The sequence below is a fragment of the Podarcis vaucheri genome, assembly GCF_965113315.1.
Source record: "Podarcis vaucheri genome assembly, chromosome: 11".
In the NCBI taxonomy this organism is placed as follows: domain Eukaryota; kingdom Metazoa; phylum Chordata; class Lepidosauria; order Squamata; family Lacertidae; genus Podarcis; species Podarcis vaucheri.
Window position 1 is genome coordinate 20,670,152 of NC_138749.1, and position 18,040 is coordinate 20,688,191.

General features: G+C 43.5%; 2 protein-coding genes across 3 annotated transcripts in view; one reads left to right on the top strand and one right to left on the bottom strand.

The window, feature by feature from the left end:
• Positions 1-18,040, bottom strand: part of LOC309542913 (uncharacterized protein C5orf34 homolog) — a 427,157-nt gene that overhangs the window by 64,309 nt on the left and 344,808 nt on the right. The gene's annotated exons all lie outside the window — the stretch shown is intronic.
• The window catches only part of NNT (nicotinamide nucleotide transhydrogenase), a 52,943-nt gene that overhangs the window by 17,083 nt on the left and 17,820 nt on the right, over positions 1-18,040 (top strand). For both annotated transcript variants that reach the window (XM_082241833.1, XM_082241834.1), the window contains exons 4-17: positions 108-325; positions 1,095-1,182; positions 3,702-3,790; positions 4,246-4,433; positions 5,823-5,956; positions 6,307-6,498; positions 7,128-7,281; positions 8,095-8,256; positions 9,539-9,649; positions 11,313-11,458; positions 12,504-12,699; positions 14,339-14,572; positions 15,933-16,093; positions 16,868-17,047. In XM_082241833.1, the coding sequence (XP_082097959.1) occupies positions 108-325; positions 1,095-1,182; positions 3,702-3,790; positions 4,246-4,433; positions 5,823-5,956; positions 6,307-6,498; positions 7,128-7,281; positions 8,095-8,256; positions 9,539-9,649; positions 11,313-11,458; positions 12,504-12,699; positions 14,339-14,572; positions 15,933-16,093; positions 16,868-17,047 (2,253 nt within the window). The remainder of the gene's footprint in view (positions 1-107; positions 326-1,094; positions 1,183-3,701; positions 3,791-4,245; positions 4,434-5,822; positions 5,957-6,306; positions 6,499-7,127; positions 7,282-8,094; positions 8,257-9,538; positions 9,650-11,312; positions 11,459-12,503; positions 12,700-14,338; positions 14,573-15,932; positions 16,094-16,867; positions 17,048-18,040) is intronic.

Genomic DNA, 18,040 nt, shown 5'->3' on the forward strand with positions numbered 1-18,040 from the left:
GTGTTTAGGATTATTAGGATGATTCCTGAGAAGCATATTGAACAGTCTTTAGCACTATGAAAATGCTAAGTGATGCTTTATTAATTTTTGTGCATTCTCAATTTCAGGTGAGAGCTCCTATGTTGAATCCAGCTCTTGGCATGCACGAGGCAGATCTCTTTAAGTCATCTGGTACCCTAATCAGTTTTATCTACCCAGCTCAAAACCCAGACCTCCTGAACAAACTGTCAGAAAGAAGAACCACTGTCTTGGCTATGGATCAGGTCCCTCGCGTGACCATTGCTCAAGGATATGATGCTCTCAGCTCAATGGCCAACATCGCTGGGTATGAAAACACAATGTTTTAGCCAGCTGTGTGATTACATCAATGAACAGTTGGGTTTTGGTTGGGATTCATATCCCAAACAAACCTTTGTTTGGGATAGGAATCCCAACCAAAGGTTTGTTTTCATTTGTGAACAAGGGCAGCCCATGTGGTGCTCTCCAAACATTGTGGACCATAGCTTCTACCATCCATGACACTTTGGCATGCTGGCTGGGGCTGATGGAAGTTGTGGTATGCCATATGGTGAGGGCACCATGTTGTCTATCCCATGGATAAGCGATTATGTCCAGTTGTGGAGATATACCTGGAGGTGTAGTCAAGGCTATGTGGTTTGGAAAATATTTAAGAATCGGTATCTATTTGGGTTCAAAGAATGTATGGGAATCTGAAGCCCACTAGGTTCTCTCTGTTACTGAGGGTGTGGATTCATTAGCTGGGAAAGGAATTAGGAAGGAATTACTTGCAGGTGAAGAATCTGAATACTTGCACATAGAAAGGAGTTTTTAAGCTCCTGAAGATTTGACCCAAACTTTGTAATGCCCAAAGAGCACGGGCCAGATCAGAGGGAGGTTGTCATCAACAGCTTGTGCATCTCCTTAGGAATGAGGAAATGGGAAGGCTATGTTTTGGACAAGCAAATTTGTCCAGCAAATACCCCTGCTATTTGTACCATCTTAAAATAAACAACAACACCCTATTCTGAATAAATAAAATAAATGTAAGGTTGGGAAATGATACTGATGCTTGTGTTCTCCTTTATTTCTGACAGCTATAAGGCAGTTGTGTTGGCAGCCAATCACTTTGGTCGTTTTTTTACGGGTCAGATCACGGCAGCTGGCAAAGTCCCTCCAGCTAAGGTAGGTAATGAAATAAGTGCAAGTGCAGTTATTTGCAGGGACAATTATCAGGTGATAGAAATGTGATGTGACTTTGCTTTTCAGCTGCAATAGATACTGGTTGGAATTTTGTTTCACAGGATGACTACCCGCCCCCTTTATTTAGCATCTCTCAGTGAGCCAAATATAGCTTCTTTTGCTGTTAGTAGGCATTTGTTTGGATGCAGCTGAGGCTGAATGGCTTATGAATTGGCATCCTTCAAAGTTTAAGATGTTCAAATTGTAGACGTTTAATGTAAAGATTGGTTTGCTGTTGCTGGAATACAAGGTCTTCATATACAGCGGAGTATGTCTTATGAATTGCATTTTTGGTTTAAGAGATACTGTGCTTTTTATCTAGACTACAACCTAAAGAACAATACTTTGCTGGTGTCGAGAATTCAAGGTTTAATTTTTGTTTTTATGGGCCCCCTTTTTGTTATAGGCTTGTAAAATAAAGTCCAAAGATCTGTACTGAGACTAGTGCTGTTGTAACAAGAACAGTACAAAGTGTTGTGTGCAGATCCTAAAGTACAAAATACACACAGATATTTTTGTGTGTGATTTGCTACTTTCTCCTTTAAAAGTGGGAAAGCCCCAAACCTGACATGTTGGTGTGTTTTAATAACTTTTTTATCTGCTGTTCATTTTAAATATCATTTAGATGGTTTAAATAGTTAAACTTTTTAAATATAATTTTAATATTAATTCTAGGTTTCATTAGAATCAAGGACTATATAAATTTTGATAAATAAAACAATATAAGGGTGGAGAAAATATTAGAGTATATTAATGGACAAGTAATATATGCTTTATTTTGTTCCTGGAATATTTCTGAACAAAATACTGCACCAGATACTGCTTTTGCAAGAGGATTAAATTTGGCTCTCCAGGAGCAATGTAGTAATCGCTTGGAAGCTTACTGACCAGATTGCGTTTATTCTGCGCTAACCAAATCAGATTTTTTTTAGTGGGGAAAGCTCCATGGTCTCTTTAATTTATGCAAATTAAGTATTCTTGCAATATTTTCCTTAGTCTGCATAATTTGTCCTGCTTCTGCATGCACAGAAGAAGATTCACTCTCCTGCATTACAATTAGTTACAGGGAATCAGTGGAATGTCAGTGGAATCTTTATCCCCTATTACTAATTGCAGCGTGTGTGTGATTTCTGTGGAAATTGTGGCTGGGGAGAGAAGGCTAGAATTTTCCTTCCTTGTGAGCTGTGGTCCTGCTAAAAAGTTCACTTTAGTTTACTATTAATAATTAATTATAATTAATAATAATGGCAATTGCCTGACGTGATTGGGTGGTACATCTAGCATCCTTGTAGTTAGGCCTCCAGATTTGCCAGATGTTGAATGCAAATAATACCAGCTTCCAAGGAACTGTGGGATATGCATGCAATCCTGCTTACTGTGCTGCTTATGTACTTAATGGAAAGGTGGTAGTCCCTTATTTAAGCTTAGTGCTATCACCCTGCTGCTCCCCCACATTCACAAGGAGAAGCTGCACTGGATTTAGCTATTGTCTTCCTCCAGCTGCTTACAGATGGTGCATGGTTACTGTGCAGCTTTTGGTTTTCTAAATCTGCCCCGAAAGAAGCCCTGGCTGCTCTTTCCCCAAATACTGTTGCACTGTTTAGAAAGATCCAAGGGATAATACAGATTATATTAGTGTCGAGCTAGTTTAGCTATATCTTGGCATTGGGGGATTGTGGGAAGGCCAGAACAAACGTGTGGGAGTGTAGAGTCTTAACCAGATGTAGAAGAGGTTAATCCTCTTGGTCCCAAGGATGTGTAAAGGTCAGAGAAGTCACACTGAAATGGGAGCAATGTGTTCATTTCTGCAGAGGACAAGAAGAATGTCCCAGAGTGAGAGAGCAAAGACTAGGAGGCCCCATGGCAAGGAAGGGGTCAGCTTGGTGTCCTTGACAAGCAGAAAATCATTCTTGTGCAGTAAACCAGATGGATAAAACGCTTTTTCTGTTTGGACTGTCAACAGAACAGCCAAACTGAGTTTTGTACTCTTAACCCAGTGAGACTTCTTAACACTTTCAGAAGATGGCTATGTCTGAACTGGGTTTAAAGACCTGAAATAGGGATTGTGAGAATGAGACCAAAGACTGAGATATGTGCACAGTCACATTTATTGTGGATATCTGGAATACTCCATGTTTGCTCCTTTCCCAGCTTCCTGAATGTGCACAGGTGACCAGATATCCTATCAGAGGGAAAACTCACAATTGTGCTTGGGAGTAGTTCCTCTTGTTTACAAAATAGCTACCTGATGGTTGGGAAGCTGCAAAGGGCCCTTTTGATTGAAATATTATTCCATTGACTGGCTGACTACTCTTTTTTTTGGTAAGGCACTGAAGGAGCTGGGCTCTGCTTGAACCTAGCTTGTTCAAGGCTCAGGAAACCATTTTCATTCCATATTTATTTGACACTGAACCGATGCCAGTTGATTTGTGACTTAACTGCACTGTGTTTTGCGGACGCAGGTTCTGATCATTGGTGGCGGAGTCGCAGGCTTAGCATCTGCAGGAGCAGCTAAATCAATGGGAGCTGTGGTTCGTGGGTTTGATACCAGGTATGTGCATACCCATTGTTAATTATTGCTAGCGGCCTTACTATTTCATTTGTATCCATCTCTTCTGCCAAGAAGTTTGGGCCAGCATATCATACGTGGGGTCCCAGATAAACACAGGGAATTCCCTTATGCTGCATCTGGGCTTTGGTCCATCTAGACCACCCTTGTGGGCCTATTTAGAATAGAATAGAATAGAATAGAATAGAATAGAATAGAACAGAATAGAATAGAATAGAATAGAATCATAGAGTTGGAATAGACCACAAGGGCCATCGAGTCCAACCCCCTGCCAAGCAGGAAACACCACCAGAGCACTCCTGACATATGGTTGTCAAGCCTCTGCTTAAAGACTCAGTAAAAAGCCCTTCCTGGGTGGAGCCTACACTAACGCTGTCCTTTCGTTTCTCCCCAACACCCTTCCTGTTAAAAGCTTATTTTTCTCTTCAAATTCATAGAGCTGCAGCATTGGAACAGTTCAAATCACTAGGTGCGGAGCCTTTGGAGGTTGACCTAAAAGAATCTGGGGAAGGGCAGGGAGGCTATGCAAAAGAGATGTCTAAAGAGTTCATTGAAGCCGAGATGAAACTCTTTGCAAAACAGTGCCAAGATGTTGACATTATCATCACGACAGCTCTCATTCCTGGTAGGTGTCCTGTGGAGCAGGCAGCCCTTTTCCTGTTGAAATGAAAAGAATGTGTTTGCTTAAGCAGATTTGCAAAGATATTTGTTCTGACTTGGCGTCAAAACAGCACATGACTCGAAATTCGTCACTGGCTAGTACATCATGTTTTAAAAAACTTTGATAATAGGCACGTGTGCACACAATGATTTTTATTGGGACCACAATGCATAGAGAGGGGAGATTGAATCTTTCCCTCCCCAGCCATGATCTTGCCAAAATTGCTCCTTCATTGTGTTGGTATTTAACTCATGGTGAAGGTGTTAAGGTCCATTCAATATTGGGTGGTCTTTTCTGAAGGCTATTAGCAGTGCAGGAGAGAGTGATTTTCGTCAGGATCATGACTGCAAGGGAAGTTTTCCACCTCTCCCTCTCTCTCTCTGCACACTGTGGTCCAAATGCAAGCTGTCGGTTATTTGGCATTGTTATTGCTTTTGCATCGTGCCATTTGGAGCCCAAGATGTTAGCCCTGCAAAAGACATGTATCAATCTGCCATTGATACTAACTTCAGCTGACCTTCCGGCTGAAAGTAGTCACAACCTCAGAGCTGAGTTTGTGTGCAAGACTGCTAGGTTTCTTCCCATTACAGTGGTACCTCGGGTTAAGTACTTAATTCGTTCCGGAGGTCTGTTCTTGACCTGAAACTGTTCTTAACCTGAAGCACCACTTTAGCTAATGGGGCCTCCTGCTGCCACCGCGCCGCTGGAGCACGATTTCTGTTCTCATCCTGAAGCAAAGTTCTTAACCCGAGGTACTATTTCTGGGTTAGCGGAGTCTGTAACCTGAAGAGTGTGTAACCTGAAGCATCTATAACCCGAGGTACCACTGTACAGTACATTTCTGCCCATAACACTTTACTGCTGTCTCGTTTGGGATACAATTTGGAATACTCAGCACCAAGCCTCCCATGAGGTTGACCACTCTTCAACTTCCCATGATGTTTTCGGTAGCGTCTTAGTGGAGGAGAGGGCTTCTTCCTATCTAGGGATGTATCTTGCTCCCATTGAATCTGGGATAATCTGGAAGTGAATCAGATTGTTCCGTATGGAAATGCATGCATGCAACTAAAATACTATGTTTACTGAATTACATGCAAATCAAGGGGAAAATTAAGAGAAATCATTTCTTCCTTTAGAGCAGCCTTTCTCAACCTGTGGGTCCCCAGATGTTGTTGAACTACAACTCCCATCACCCCTAGCTAGCAAGACCAGAGCTCAGGAATGATGGGAGTTGTAGTCCAACAACATCTGGGGACCCACAGGTTGAGAACTGCTGCTTTAGAGGAAAATGTGATCACCGGTTCTTCCTTATTTGGTGTACTTGATACAGTGCTTTCCTACTTTCCCCCCCAGGTAAAAAAGCTCCAATCCTCTTTCGGAAAGATATGATTGAATTGATGAAGGAAGGCTCAGTTGTTGTAGACCTAGCTGCTGAAGCTGGGGGAAACATTGAAACTACAAAGCCAGGAGAACTCTATATTCACAAGGTACTGGTTTCTTAGTAGCTACCAGATATTCTTAGTAGCCGCTTTCAGCAGCAGCCTTTGTAGGTGGAGTAAGTCAGGGCCCCACCCACACATGCCAGTCTTGTCTACAGCTCTTCAGGGTTTCTGATGGGACATTCTCATCTGTACCTGGAGATGAACCCTAGGCCCTATTGTATGCAAAGCAAATGGTATACCATTGAGCTGTGACCCTTCCCATTCGTTTGGCAAAATCAACATTTAGTACCATGTTCTTAGATGCTGATGTCTAGGAATGGTCCCCCCCCAACTTTGACTTCAGGAGTTGTGTCTCAGCTTGCTTATTCATCTAGCCATATTTTTGGTATCTCCAGGGAATTACACACATAGGTTATACGGACCTTCCCAGCAGAATGGCCACCCAAGCCAGCACATTGTATTCCAATAACATCACCAAGCTCCTGAAGGCCATCAGCCCGGACAAGGAGAAGTTCTTCCTTGACATAAAGGATGAATTTGACTATGGTACCCTGGACCATGTTGTAAGAGGAACAGTGGTAATGAAGGTAAGCTAATCTATGTTACTTTTTAAATTGGGAGTCCAAGCCTCAGCCTGTTTTTCTTTTTTCTTTTCTACAACCTGAATTGAAGCACCTGTATGTTTTGAAATTCCCCTGGATAATCTGTCATCAATGTGCAAGGAGGGTAGTATTATTTGTGTTCAACTGCACTATACATGCATTACTTAATCCTGGGGGTACATCCATCAGTTTAGCCTTTTTTGGCTTCACATGAACCAAGCATGTTGAATGGAACTAAACAGTGCATTCAGATGCACACAATGCTATCCAGATATGATATCTGGCTATTCCTTTGTTAATTGTTGTTTGTTAAAAATGCTTGTGCATAGTTCCTTCCCAGTATAATATACACACAGACCAATCAGCAGATAAGATTTGCTTGAGAACCACTTTGTCAAGGCAGGAGAGGATCGTAGGTCCATACCTTTGTTGACACTTCCTGGAAGAGTGCTGCAAATCCCATAGTCACAGACACCTCTTACTCCTTTTGCCTCTGGATTTAAGAACTGGCAGGCTAAATCATGTCTCTGGGCAGTGGGGGGGGTGTCCACTTTAGCCCAGGAGATTGCAAATTCTCTGATCCGTTGGATAAAACCACAACTGCTTTTTCTCAGGACGGAAAAGTGATTTTTCCAGCACCACCTCCCAAGAACATTCCTCAGGCAGCGCCTGTGAAGCAGAAGACTGTGGCAGAGCTGGAAGCAGAAAAAGCAGCCACCATTACACCCTTCAGGAAAACAATGACAACTGCCTCTGCGTACACAGCAGGTGAGAAAGCAGCTGCCATAATCTGGCCACTCCATGGAACCTGCATCCAAAGATGTTCCAGGGCCTAATAATGTCTAGAAGTAAAGATGGATCTTGCTGTCAAATTATAGGGAGCCAGGTAGCTAATCTTCCCTCTTCCTCTCAGGTCATTCACCCTTGGCGAATCCTCTCAGGTTTTGTGTGTGTGTATGTGTATGTGCATATGCATATCAACTGTGGCTTGCATTCCTGCAGCCCCCATCCTCAGTTGATCCATACATTATTGTCCCCACTCCATTCAAATGATCAATTCTGTGACTTGGCATGTGTGAATGATTTACATCCCTATCGGGTAAATGGGCTCTGCTCACCCCAGCACTCTTATTTTTTTGCCACTGCCAAAATTGGTGGAGGTAGAATAACTAACTTTGTGTGTGTGTGCGTATGTGCATACATATAGAGCTTTCCGAACCATCATGCTATTTAATCCATTCTGGGCCTTTAAGCGGGAGAAGGAGAGAGATGAAATGTACATTGCCAGAAAATATCAGAAGCGAGGTCTAGCTTTGCTAGTACTTCCCATGGATCATGTGCTATTTAGGCAGCCTGAAAATGCTAGAAAAATTTCTTTGAGAAAAATGAATGACTTAGCCATCTTTATAGGACTAGCAGTCTTAGCCGCCTTAGACTCCTTGGAGGAATGTGTGGGGGACAAATTTAATAAACAACTGTAGAAAGAAAGGGAGGCTGTATTTTGTCAGTGTTTAAAACTTACCATGAAATATACCATATGTTTTCATTCATTGCAGGACTTAATGCTCTCTTGTCTTGTAGGACTCAGTACCTTGCTCGGATTGGGTGTTGCCGCTCCAAATTCAGCTTTCACTCAGATGGTGACAACATTTGGCTTGGCTGGGATTGTTGGGTACCACACGGTATGGGGTGTGACGCCTGCACTCCACTCGCCACTCATGTCTGTGACGAACGCCATCTCAGGTAAAACAAATGACCGCTTTTTTTGGTTTTGACCCTGACATTTCTCTGAGGGGTGTCACTTAAAAGTGTAAATGACACCAAACATACCTGTGTCTGGAAATGTGTGTCATATAGGTGCCCTCAACCAAGAGCCAGAGGATTCGTTGCAGCTCTCTCTTTGTGGGGTAAACGTTGCTGTCACATAATGTGTTCACAAGCCTAAAATGTGGGTTTCAGGTATGGTTACCAAAAAATAAATAAAGCCAACCAAAAGTATTGTTGGGACACAAGGTATTATAGACTAGAGTCCTAGAGTCTGTTTCATCACATGTACAATTTGCCTGGAAATCAGTAGGTTTATGCACAGCGGAGCCAGGTTTTACGCAGTGATTAACAAAATGCAAGATAATCAAATGGAATTAATTATGTCCATCTTAGTTCTCTTGGAACCCAAGAATGGGCTAACGTTTGCAACATCAGCCATATAAAACCCTGGCTTAGCCAAAAGGGTCTTGTAGAGTCCACTTCAAAGTGCTGAACAATTCTGCAAAGTGCTCTGCATCAGGTGATTGATGAGATAACTATCTGGCCAAATCCAGTTTCCGGCCCTTATCTAGATACTTACCACTGTCATAATTTGGTAGGTGGTATCTAGCTGTATTGCTGGTGACATTAAGTGTACATTTGGCAGGGTAGTCCAATGCAGATTTGAAAGTATTATCTAGTTAAGATGCATTCAGATAGCACCTTATTCCATTTTCCCTGATAATTTTTGTGTTCTGTGTGATCTTTCACATAATGTAAAAGACACTTGTGGAAATCTAGTGAAAATTTAGCTCTCATTTCTCTGTTAACTGCTTCCAGCAAAAATACCTTTTGCAACCCCGCTAACCTGGAAAATTATGGGGCAAAATTTGGTGCAGTATTCTGACATATAGTCCTTTCCCACCATTTTCATGGGTGACTCATGGATGCAAAAAAGTACACATAAACACTAAAGGGTTTGTGTCTGGGTGGTGGTGAAATGTTCAATGATGTCCACTGTTGTGTCACACCAAACCTGCTGGTGTGAATGAAATTTAGTGCAATCTATCAATCAAAAACTCACAGTTCCATAAGGCAACAGTTAATGCACAATAGAAGGAATGTTAGAAACCAGAACAAGAGCATTGTAAACAGGAACACTAACATAACAATCTCCGTTGGTGTTCCTCACTTCTTGAATCAGAGGGAGGCATGTATAACAACTGACATCAGTTTCCCCTGTTGTACAGGAACTTAAATGCTGTTTTCTGCCCCACAGGGTTGACAGCTGTTGGTGGATTGGCACTGATGGGGGGACAATATCTCCCTGATAATGTGCCTCAAAGCCTTGCTGTTCTTGCTGCTTTTGTGTCCTCTATCAACATTGCAGGTATGGACTATCTTTTGGGTTTATTGCTTGTTGTCTTTAGGAATGTTGAACCAAAACAGTGATGTCACGAATTACAATGGCCAAGACGTATGGTATGCTTGTGTTTGTGATTGAGAGAAACCAGTGAAATACGTTTCTGACCGATTGCTGTGATCCTCTAGTTATTTGTTCACGAGAAACCTGAGTCCTTAAGCTTGTGCAGAGGCAACAAGATCCATCACAGGTCCTAATGTTACCATGCTATAGAGGAAGGACCATATAGCTCAGGGGCAGAATGTTTGCCTTGCATGTTTGCCTTGCATGCAGGTCTCGGGTTCAATCACTGGTATTTCCAGGTAGGGCTGGGAGAGGCTTCCTGTCTGAAACTCTGGAGAGCCATTGACTGTCCATGTAGACAATACTGAGCTAAATGGACCAATGGGTATAACTCGGTACGGTATAAGCAACTTCCTCAGTGAGCTGAGGCCATGATGAGGATGACTTTGCCAGTGTTGGAGAGCTTTTCCATGAACTGCCTTAGATTGAGCCAAACCCTTGGTCCATGTAGCTCAGCATTGTCTACACTGACTGACAGCAGATCTCAAAGGTTTCAGGTAGGAGTTTCTCCCAGCCGTACCTGGTGGGGATTGAACCTAGGACCTTCTGCATGCAAAGCAGATGCTCTACCACTGAGCTGTCACATTTCCATTCCAGGCCTGGCTTGCTCTGCTATTTATGCACAAGCTATCAGCAGCACTGTATTTCTCCCCTGCTCCAACAGATATACACTGAGATCCTCTTGGACATCTGGTTTTGTTATGTGTTGATACCATGCCACTCACATGGACCATGCCCCAGTCAGTGATAGCTAAACATCTGTTCTGGTTCTGGTTTCAGCCTCCCCCTCTTGCATGCATCATATAATATTTCACAATTGCATGAGGACAAACCTGTCAGGAGCTGGAGTCAAGCGTAGGTCAGTAATAAAAAAACACAGTGCCGGTGAAGTTAACTCTTCACTCAAGAGACCAAAACAGCTCAGGCCTAGTGATCCCAGCAACTCTTCCCAGTATGTCTTGCCTCAATGCAGCAGTTATGAGGACTGAAGGTCCTCGCCTTCCCACAGCTGCCTGACCCCTCCTCTCAGGGTTTTTCCCAAGCAGTCGTAGACTGCATCTGCACACAACCAATCTCTCCTCTGCCCTTTTCATTTCTCTCTGTGTTCTGGGTGAACAGGGGTTGAGGGAAGCTGGTCACAGCAAGAGGGGAGACTCCCTGGATTCTTCAGCAGCCGGCCTCTGTCTCCTGTGCCCGCTCCTGCCTCTGAGTCTGGTCTGCCCTCTGCTGCAGACTCTTCCTGCTCACTCAACCCTGTTGCCTCCTCACCTTCCGACACCTCCCCCCCTGTCTGCCCCTTCTTCCCGCTCTGATCACTCATCATCATCCCACCACCAATCCCTGAGCTCTGAGCCATCTTTCCTTGGGGGGGGGGGGCTCCCCAGCTGGTGCCTCTCCCCACTCCTCTGCATCCAGCCAGTCCATGCCAGCACCCTAGGAGAGGCTGAGAGTCTATTATTAAACGGAGGCTTAAACTTCAGAACAATTGCCCATGTTCCTAGCATTCAATAATACCATTATGCTGGTTTCGAAATCTAAATATTCTTTTCTTTTCTTTATGGGAAAGGTGGTTTCCTAGTCACGCAGAGGATGCTGGATATGTTCAAGCGCCCCACTGATCCCCCTGAATACAATTACTTGTACCTGTTGCCTGCTGGCACTTTTATAGGAGGATATGCAGCAGCTCTCCATAGCGGGTATAACATTGAACAGGTAATAAGATCTCTTGGGGACCCAGGGTACCATTTTCTTTCGTTGCATACAGAAAATGTAAATTGGCAGTTTTGGGGGGCATATTACAGACTGCACGCACACCCCTCTCCCCCCCAATCAACATCTAGGGACTGTAGTTTTTAAATGGTGCTGAGAATTGTATCTCTTTGAGAGGTGTAAACTACAGTTCCCAAGATTATTTCTGCATGTGTGTGCTTTAAATGTAGGCTGTGTGATGCTGAATTCTATCTACCTAAAAGAGTCATCCCCCCATTATTATTATTATTATTATTATTATTATTATTATTATTATTATTATTATTTTGCTGCAGCTTGCCCCAATTCTTTTGTGGTGAAAACACTGCAGAACATTTGGGAATGGCACATGATAATGCAAACAAATTGCTAATGCAGAGAAGATGAGGGTTCTTAAACCCCCATTCTAAGTAAAGTATAGGACCCACATATTTTGGTTTGGCTTAGTAGGCAGCCATGGCTTGCTGTCTCCACCAGGTCCTAAGAAGAATCCTTTAGCTTGCACAGTGGAAGGGCAAAGTGGATATTTGTCACTTGGCTTCAGAGAGAGGCAGAAGCAAGCAGGAAAAACATGCATTTCCTCTGCCTTCTCTGAGGCTCCCAGCCCAAAGCAAGAGCCGGAGGACTTCAGGGGAGATAAGATCTGTTCTTACACTTGGCACAGTGAAGAATGCCGTTCCCCAACCAAATTCATTGCAGCTCGTGCCAGAATGCCCCAGTTGTTCCAACGTATTTAGTAATCCTGCAGTTGTTCCACATAATTGCAGTGAGTGCAATATATCATTCTTTGTAGCAAATTAGGTGCTTTGGCATGCAGCATTCCTGGTTCTGTTTGGTATACACAAACAGTCCTGGTTTACTCTCCTTTTACTCTCCTTCCAAGAATGTCTTTGGATTTGAAGCCTGTGGATGAGGCCTGTAATACCCTCTCACCCTTTATTTTTTTTGGTACAGTGTGCTTTATATGTTCTTTCAAAAACTCTTATTATTATTATTTTCACTTCTTTAGATGATCTACCTGGGTTCAGGCTTGTGCTGTGTCGGCGCTCTGGCTGGCCTCTCCACCCAAGGAACAGCTCGGCTTGGCAATGCTTTGGGCATGATAGGTGTTGCCGGGGGCATGGCAGCTACTCTCGGAGGCCTAAAACCATCCCCTGAGCTGCTGGCGCAGATGTCGGGCGCAATGGCTCTTGGTGGCACCATAGGTGAGTGCAGAGCTAAAACACCACCTGGTTTTAGGAAAAACTCTGAATGTAGCACAGTGTCTTGTCTTTTTTTTGCAGTTGAGCCTACTGTAGGTGATGCCATTTTTTCCTGTCAGGTGTCTTCATGCTTTAGAGATGTGGGGAAACTTGTTTTCTTTTTGGCAGATAAAGCAGGGTGGAAAACTGTTTTCAGCCCACAGTGGTGAGTGGGGGCCATGGGCAAAGGGGAGGGAGGAGAGATGTACATTTTGTGATTACAGTGGTACCTCGGGTTACAGATGCTTCAGGTTACAGACGCTTCAGGTTACAGACTCCGCTAACCCAGAAATAGTACCTCAGGTTTAGAACTTTGCTTCAGGATGAGAACAGAAATGGTGCGGCGGCAGCGGGAGGCACCGTTAGCTAAAGTAGTACCTCAGGTTAAGAACAGTTTCAGGTTAAGAACGGACATCCAGAATGAATTAAGTTCTTAACGCGAGGTACCACTGTACACAGTAGGCAGCGGCTGTTTCTGGTTGTCCAGCAGGGCCCACCAGCAGAGGATATGGGGCCTACTAGAACCCCCTCATGCTTTGAGCTGGCCCCAACCTTCACAATACATTGAGATGTGTTCCTTATATTTCTTTACAGTTCTTCAGCTCATTTTGAGCATATTACACTAATCCTGGCCTGACTGCACCTGCTGTCAGTTCATTTTTGGAGCCAGTTCAAAGTGCTGGGTTTGACCTATAAAGCCTTAAATGGCTCAGGGCCACAATACCTCAAGAACCTTCTTTCCCCATATGAACTGACTTGGACCCTGTGGTCATCATCTGAGGCCCTTCTTCATGTACCTCTTCCACAAGAGGTCCGGAGGGCAGCAACACGGGAACAGGCCTTTTCTGTGGTGGTTCCCCATTTGTGGAATGCACTCCCTAGAGAGGCTTGCCTGGTGCCTTCATTAAGTATTTCTTAGACACCAGGGGAAAACATTTCTCTATAACTAGGCCTTTGAAACGTTGTGTAGTCTTTTAAATGTGCTTGTGGGAAGGGGGTTATTGATTCGTTTTTACCATTTTATTATGTATTTTGTGTTCTCATTTTGCATTTATATGTTGTGAACCGTGTAGTGATATTTGGATGAAGGGTGGTATGCAGATCAAACAAACAACATGCTTTATATGCTCTGTCAAGACAAGCAAGAGCCATCATCAGAGTTAAAGGACACAGTCCATGAAATTGTAGAGGTGTTTGAAGTCAGGAGTAGAAAATAACTGGGGGGAAAAGCTCCTTAGTTTCTTGGATAATAGGTGCTGACTTTGCTTAAATCAGGTATGATGCCCTCCAGATGTTTTTGGACTACAGCTCCCATCATCCTTGACAATTGGCCACACTGGCTGAGGCTGATGGGACTTGCAGCCCAACATCTGGATGGGACTATGTTGGCTGTTGCTGGCCTTCTTGCAGTTGTGTCCAGCACTTCCTATATTATTATTTTTAGGCTTGAAATGCAAACCAGAGACTGTACATTTGTGCTAATGCTGAAGAAGCTTTTGTATTGTAGTGCATGCTGTCTCTAGCTTAGATGTTCCTGCATTGAGGGACAGCTTCCTCATTACACACCACAGCATCTGATGGTTTACTACTTTTGTCTTGACAGGTCTGACAATTGCCAAACGTATCCAGATTTCGGATTTACCTCAGTTAGTGGCTGCTTTCCACAGCTTGGTTGGCCTGGCTGCTGTCCTCACCTGCATTGCTGAGTACATGATTGAGTATCCTCACTTTGATACTGATGCAGCTGCAAACCTCACCAAGATTGTGGCCTACCTTGGCACATATATTGGAGGTGTAACCTTCAGTGGCTCTCTCGTCGCTTATGGAAAGCTCCAAGGTAAATTTGCTTCTCTTCCTTTCCCTTCCCTTCCTGTCCCTTGGCATATTCTATCCATCTTTGTACTCATGATTGCATACTCTTTGGTATGCATATACATACCATTCCTCTTTGGTTTGGTTTTGGCTCAGGTGGTAAGCCTGTGTCCTGTATCCATATCAGACCGCAGGTGTAGATTCAAGTTGATCGAATACATTTTCACATATAAGAGATTCACTTGCAAATAGAAAGCTAAAATGTATGGCTGTGATAGAGCCATTCTTCCTGACACCTAGGGCAGGGCTGGGGAACCTGCAACCTTCCAGATGTTGTTGGACGATAACTCGCATCATTTCTGACCATTGTTTGTACTTTCTGGAACAGATAGGAGTTGGCGCCCGGCAACATCTGGGGGGCCACAGGTTCCCCAACCCTGCTGTAGAGATTTACCAGCTGCTGAATCAGGGCCTGGTTGTTGCCAGTCCAGCAATTCTTGGTTGACCCACACAGCAGCTTCTGATTCTTTGCCTGAGGTGCCTTTCTCATGGGAGCCTGGAATAATAAACTGCTGGGACATAACATCTGAAGTGGAAAGCCTGCTTTTATACACAGAGCCTCCCTACACAATACATTTTCTCGGTGATCTGGGTTTTAAGTTTTGCAGAGAGCTTGTGTGTTTAGGGGATGCACCCTGCTTCAGACATTATGCCCCATCATTACAATGGAGGGGGTGAGAGCAGCCTTAGATTTGGGGGGATGGGTCTAAAAAATCGGCACATTCTTGGCCCTTTCATGCAATTACACTGCAGGTAACCCTCATGTTATCTTGTTTTCTGGGAGATGTACCGTGGGCTGTGGCTATTACTTCATGTCCCACCTATGAACTTTCCATGACACATAGGTGTCCATACTTGGAAGCAGAATGTCATACTAGATGGACCATAGGTCTGATCAATCAAAGCAATTCTTATGCTCATTGTTTGGAGTATATAATTGGAAGATGTTATGGACTAGGTGTGGAGAACAATTGGGCCTCCAGGTGTTGCTGAACTGCACCTCCCATCATCCCTGGCCATTGGCCATGCTTGCTAGGGCTGATGGGAGTTGTAGTTCAGCAATGTTACCCACACCCATTTCAGGCCTAGTATTTTATTGCTTCTGGAACCCTATTGAATAAAACAGCTTCTATACCAGCTTCCGGTTGATGCTGCCCATGGAAGATGGGGTTGATATTGGGCCAACAGTTGTGTAGAGCAGATGGAAATAGAAAAGGAACTTGATATTGGGTCTGTGGGCTTCTGCCTCCTTCTAAAGCTGCTGATTTTCTAAAGCTGCCAATTCTAGGAATTGAAAGATTTCCTTCCTTATTTGCTTACTGCAGGTATCCTGAATTCTGCCCCCCTCCTCTTACCAGGCCGGCACTTACTGAATGCCGGCTTACTCACTGCAAGTGTGGGAGGAATGATTCCCTACATGATCGATCCTAGTTACACAACTGGACTGACCTGTTTAGGGTCAGTGTCTGCTCTATCTGCTGTTATGGTAAGCATGGGATTTGAAGGGGGTGATTTGGAATGCTGTGCTAGTGAAAATGCCAAACTGTAAACTCTGACGCAGAACGAACACATTTGTTACTAGGCATGCTGAACTCCTACAAAGCTGAAGTAAGGTAGCGGTTATAAGCCAGCCAGCCAGTTGTATGGTTATGGAGAACCCTAAAGTTTCCAGACAGAGCAATGCAAAGAAATCAGTGTGGTATCTTTTTATTCCACAGTTTAGCCACCTGTGCTCCTTGACCTAATTTGATGTGAAGGTGGGAGAAATGAAACAGGGAAGGGAGGGAGTCCACCCATTCCTTTGTATTTTTGGAACAACATTTGTTGGCTTAAAGCATGGGTAGGCAAACTAAGGCCCAGGGGCCGGATCTGGTCCAATCACCTTCTAAATCCATCCCACAGATGGGCCGGGAATCAGCGTGTTTTTATATGAGTAGAATGTGTCCTTTTATTTAAAATGCATCTCTGGGTTATTTTTGGGACATAGGAATTCGTTCATTACCCCTGGCTTAAAGATACACAAAGTTCTTGAGTTTGGTCCAGTTCTTTTTGTAAAGTCAGACTCGAAAGTAATGTTGGGTAAAATTCCAGTGGTTTAGGGAGGCTGCTGTGTATATATGGCATGGTATTTCAGTGGCCTTGGTGAATAATTTAGATACACTTGAAAAGGAAAGGGCAATGGAGATCATTCAGAATGGTTTTGAGCAGAATTGATACGCCAGTCTGCTTTTCATTTATTGGTTTCATTTCCATTCCACAGGGCGTCACTTTAACAGCAGCCATAGGCGGGGCTGACATGCCCGTCGTCATTACTGTACTGAACAGCTATTCTGGCTGGGCACTCTGTGCTGAAGGATTCCTGCTCAACAACAACTTGCTAACAATTGTGGGCGCGCTTATTGGCTCTTCTGGTGCCATCCTGTCTTATATCATGTGTGTGGTAAGGAAAACATAGACATGTGTTTTCTCCCGTCAACATGCTGGGAAGACTGAATCATTCTTTGTGTGTGTGTGTGTTGGGGGGAGTTTTGTGTTGTAAATTCACTCTTTGTGTTTTCATATTGTTCATTCATGCCATCTTCCTCCCACCCCGGTTTCTCCCCGTGGCTCTCTTTCTTTTGTAGTTGTTTGCCCAATTCAGAGTACTGATTCTGTCTTTTAAATCCTTAAAACACATTGAACTGGGCTCTGAAATCAGGACTCATGAACGTGGTATTTATACTGATGTAGTATACCATGCATTTGAAGCTGTTCCTTAGTTGCTAGGTATGCAGCCAGCGTAATTTCTCTTTATTTATTTTTGCTTGGCTACCTTTTCGTTACTTAAAATGTTACACATTGATGGCATTATATATGTACTGTTCACAGAAACTCCAAACATAATTCTGTTTCGCTTAGGGAGAGAACTAAAATGACTCTGCTTGCAACCTGCAGGTTTTTTATTTTATTTTAAGTAGCATTAAGGGTATAACTTGGATGGCCACTGCGTGGCAGCAAATCTACATGAATGAATCACTAATGCATCTGGAACTTCTTGTAGACATTAAATTGTACTGGTGGCTTATACTGTACAGCAAGACTGTTAGCTCTTTCTCATCCCCTCCTGTTTTGTTTTTTTAAAATTAATAGGAGGTTAGCATTGTTTCCAGTTCATCTCCAACTTTTTCATCTTTCCTAGTCCATGATGTTATTTGTCTCCTTCATCTTCCAAGGACCTGAACTTTGTTACCGTCTGTTGCCTTTAGGAAAGACTTATGTTTGATATTGCATAATGGTGTCACCTTGAGGCTTGGACAACTCTCGGAAATAAAAACTTGGAGAAAGCCACAGAGGGAGAACTTATTTTTTTAAAAAAAATAATGCTGAAGTTTTTCTTCACAAAACTATATTTGTTGCATTTGATTTTTAAAAGACAACTTGTTTAAAGCATTCA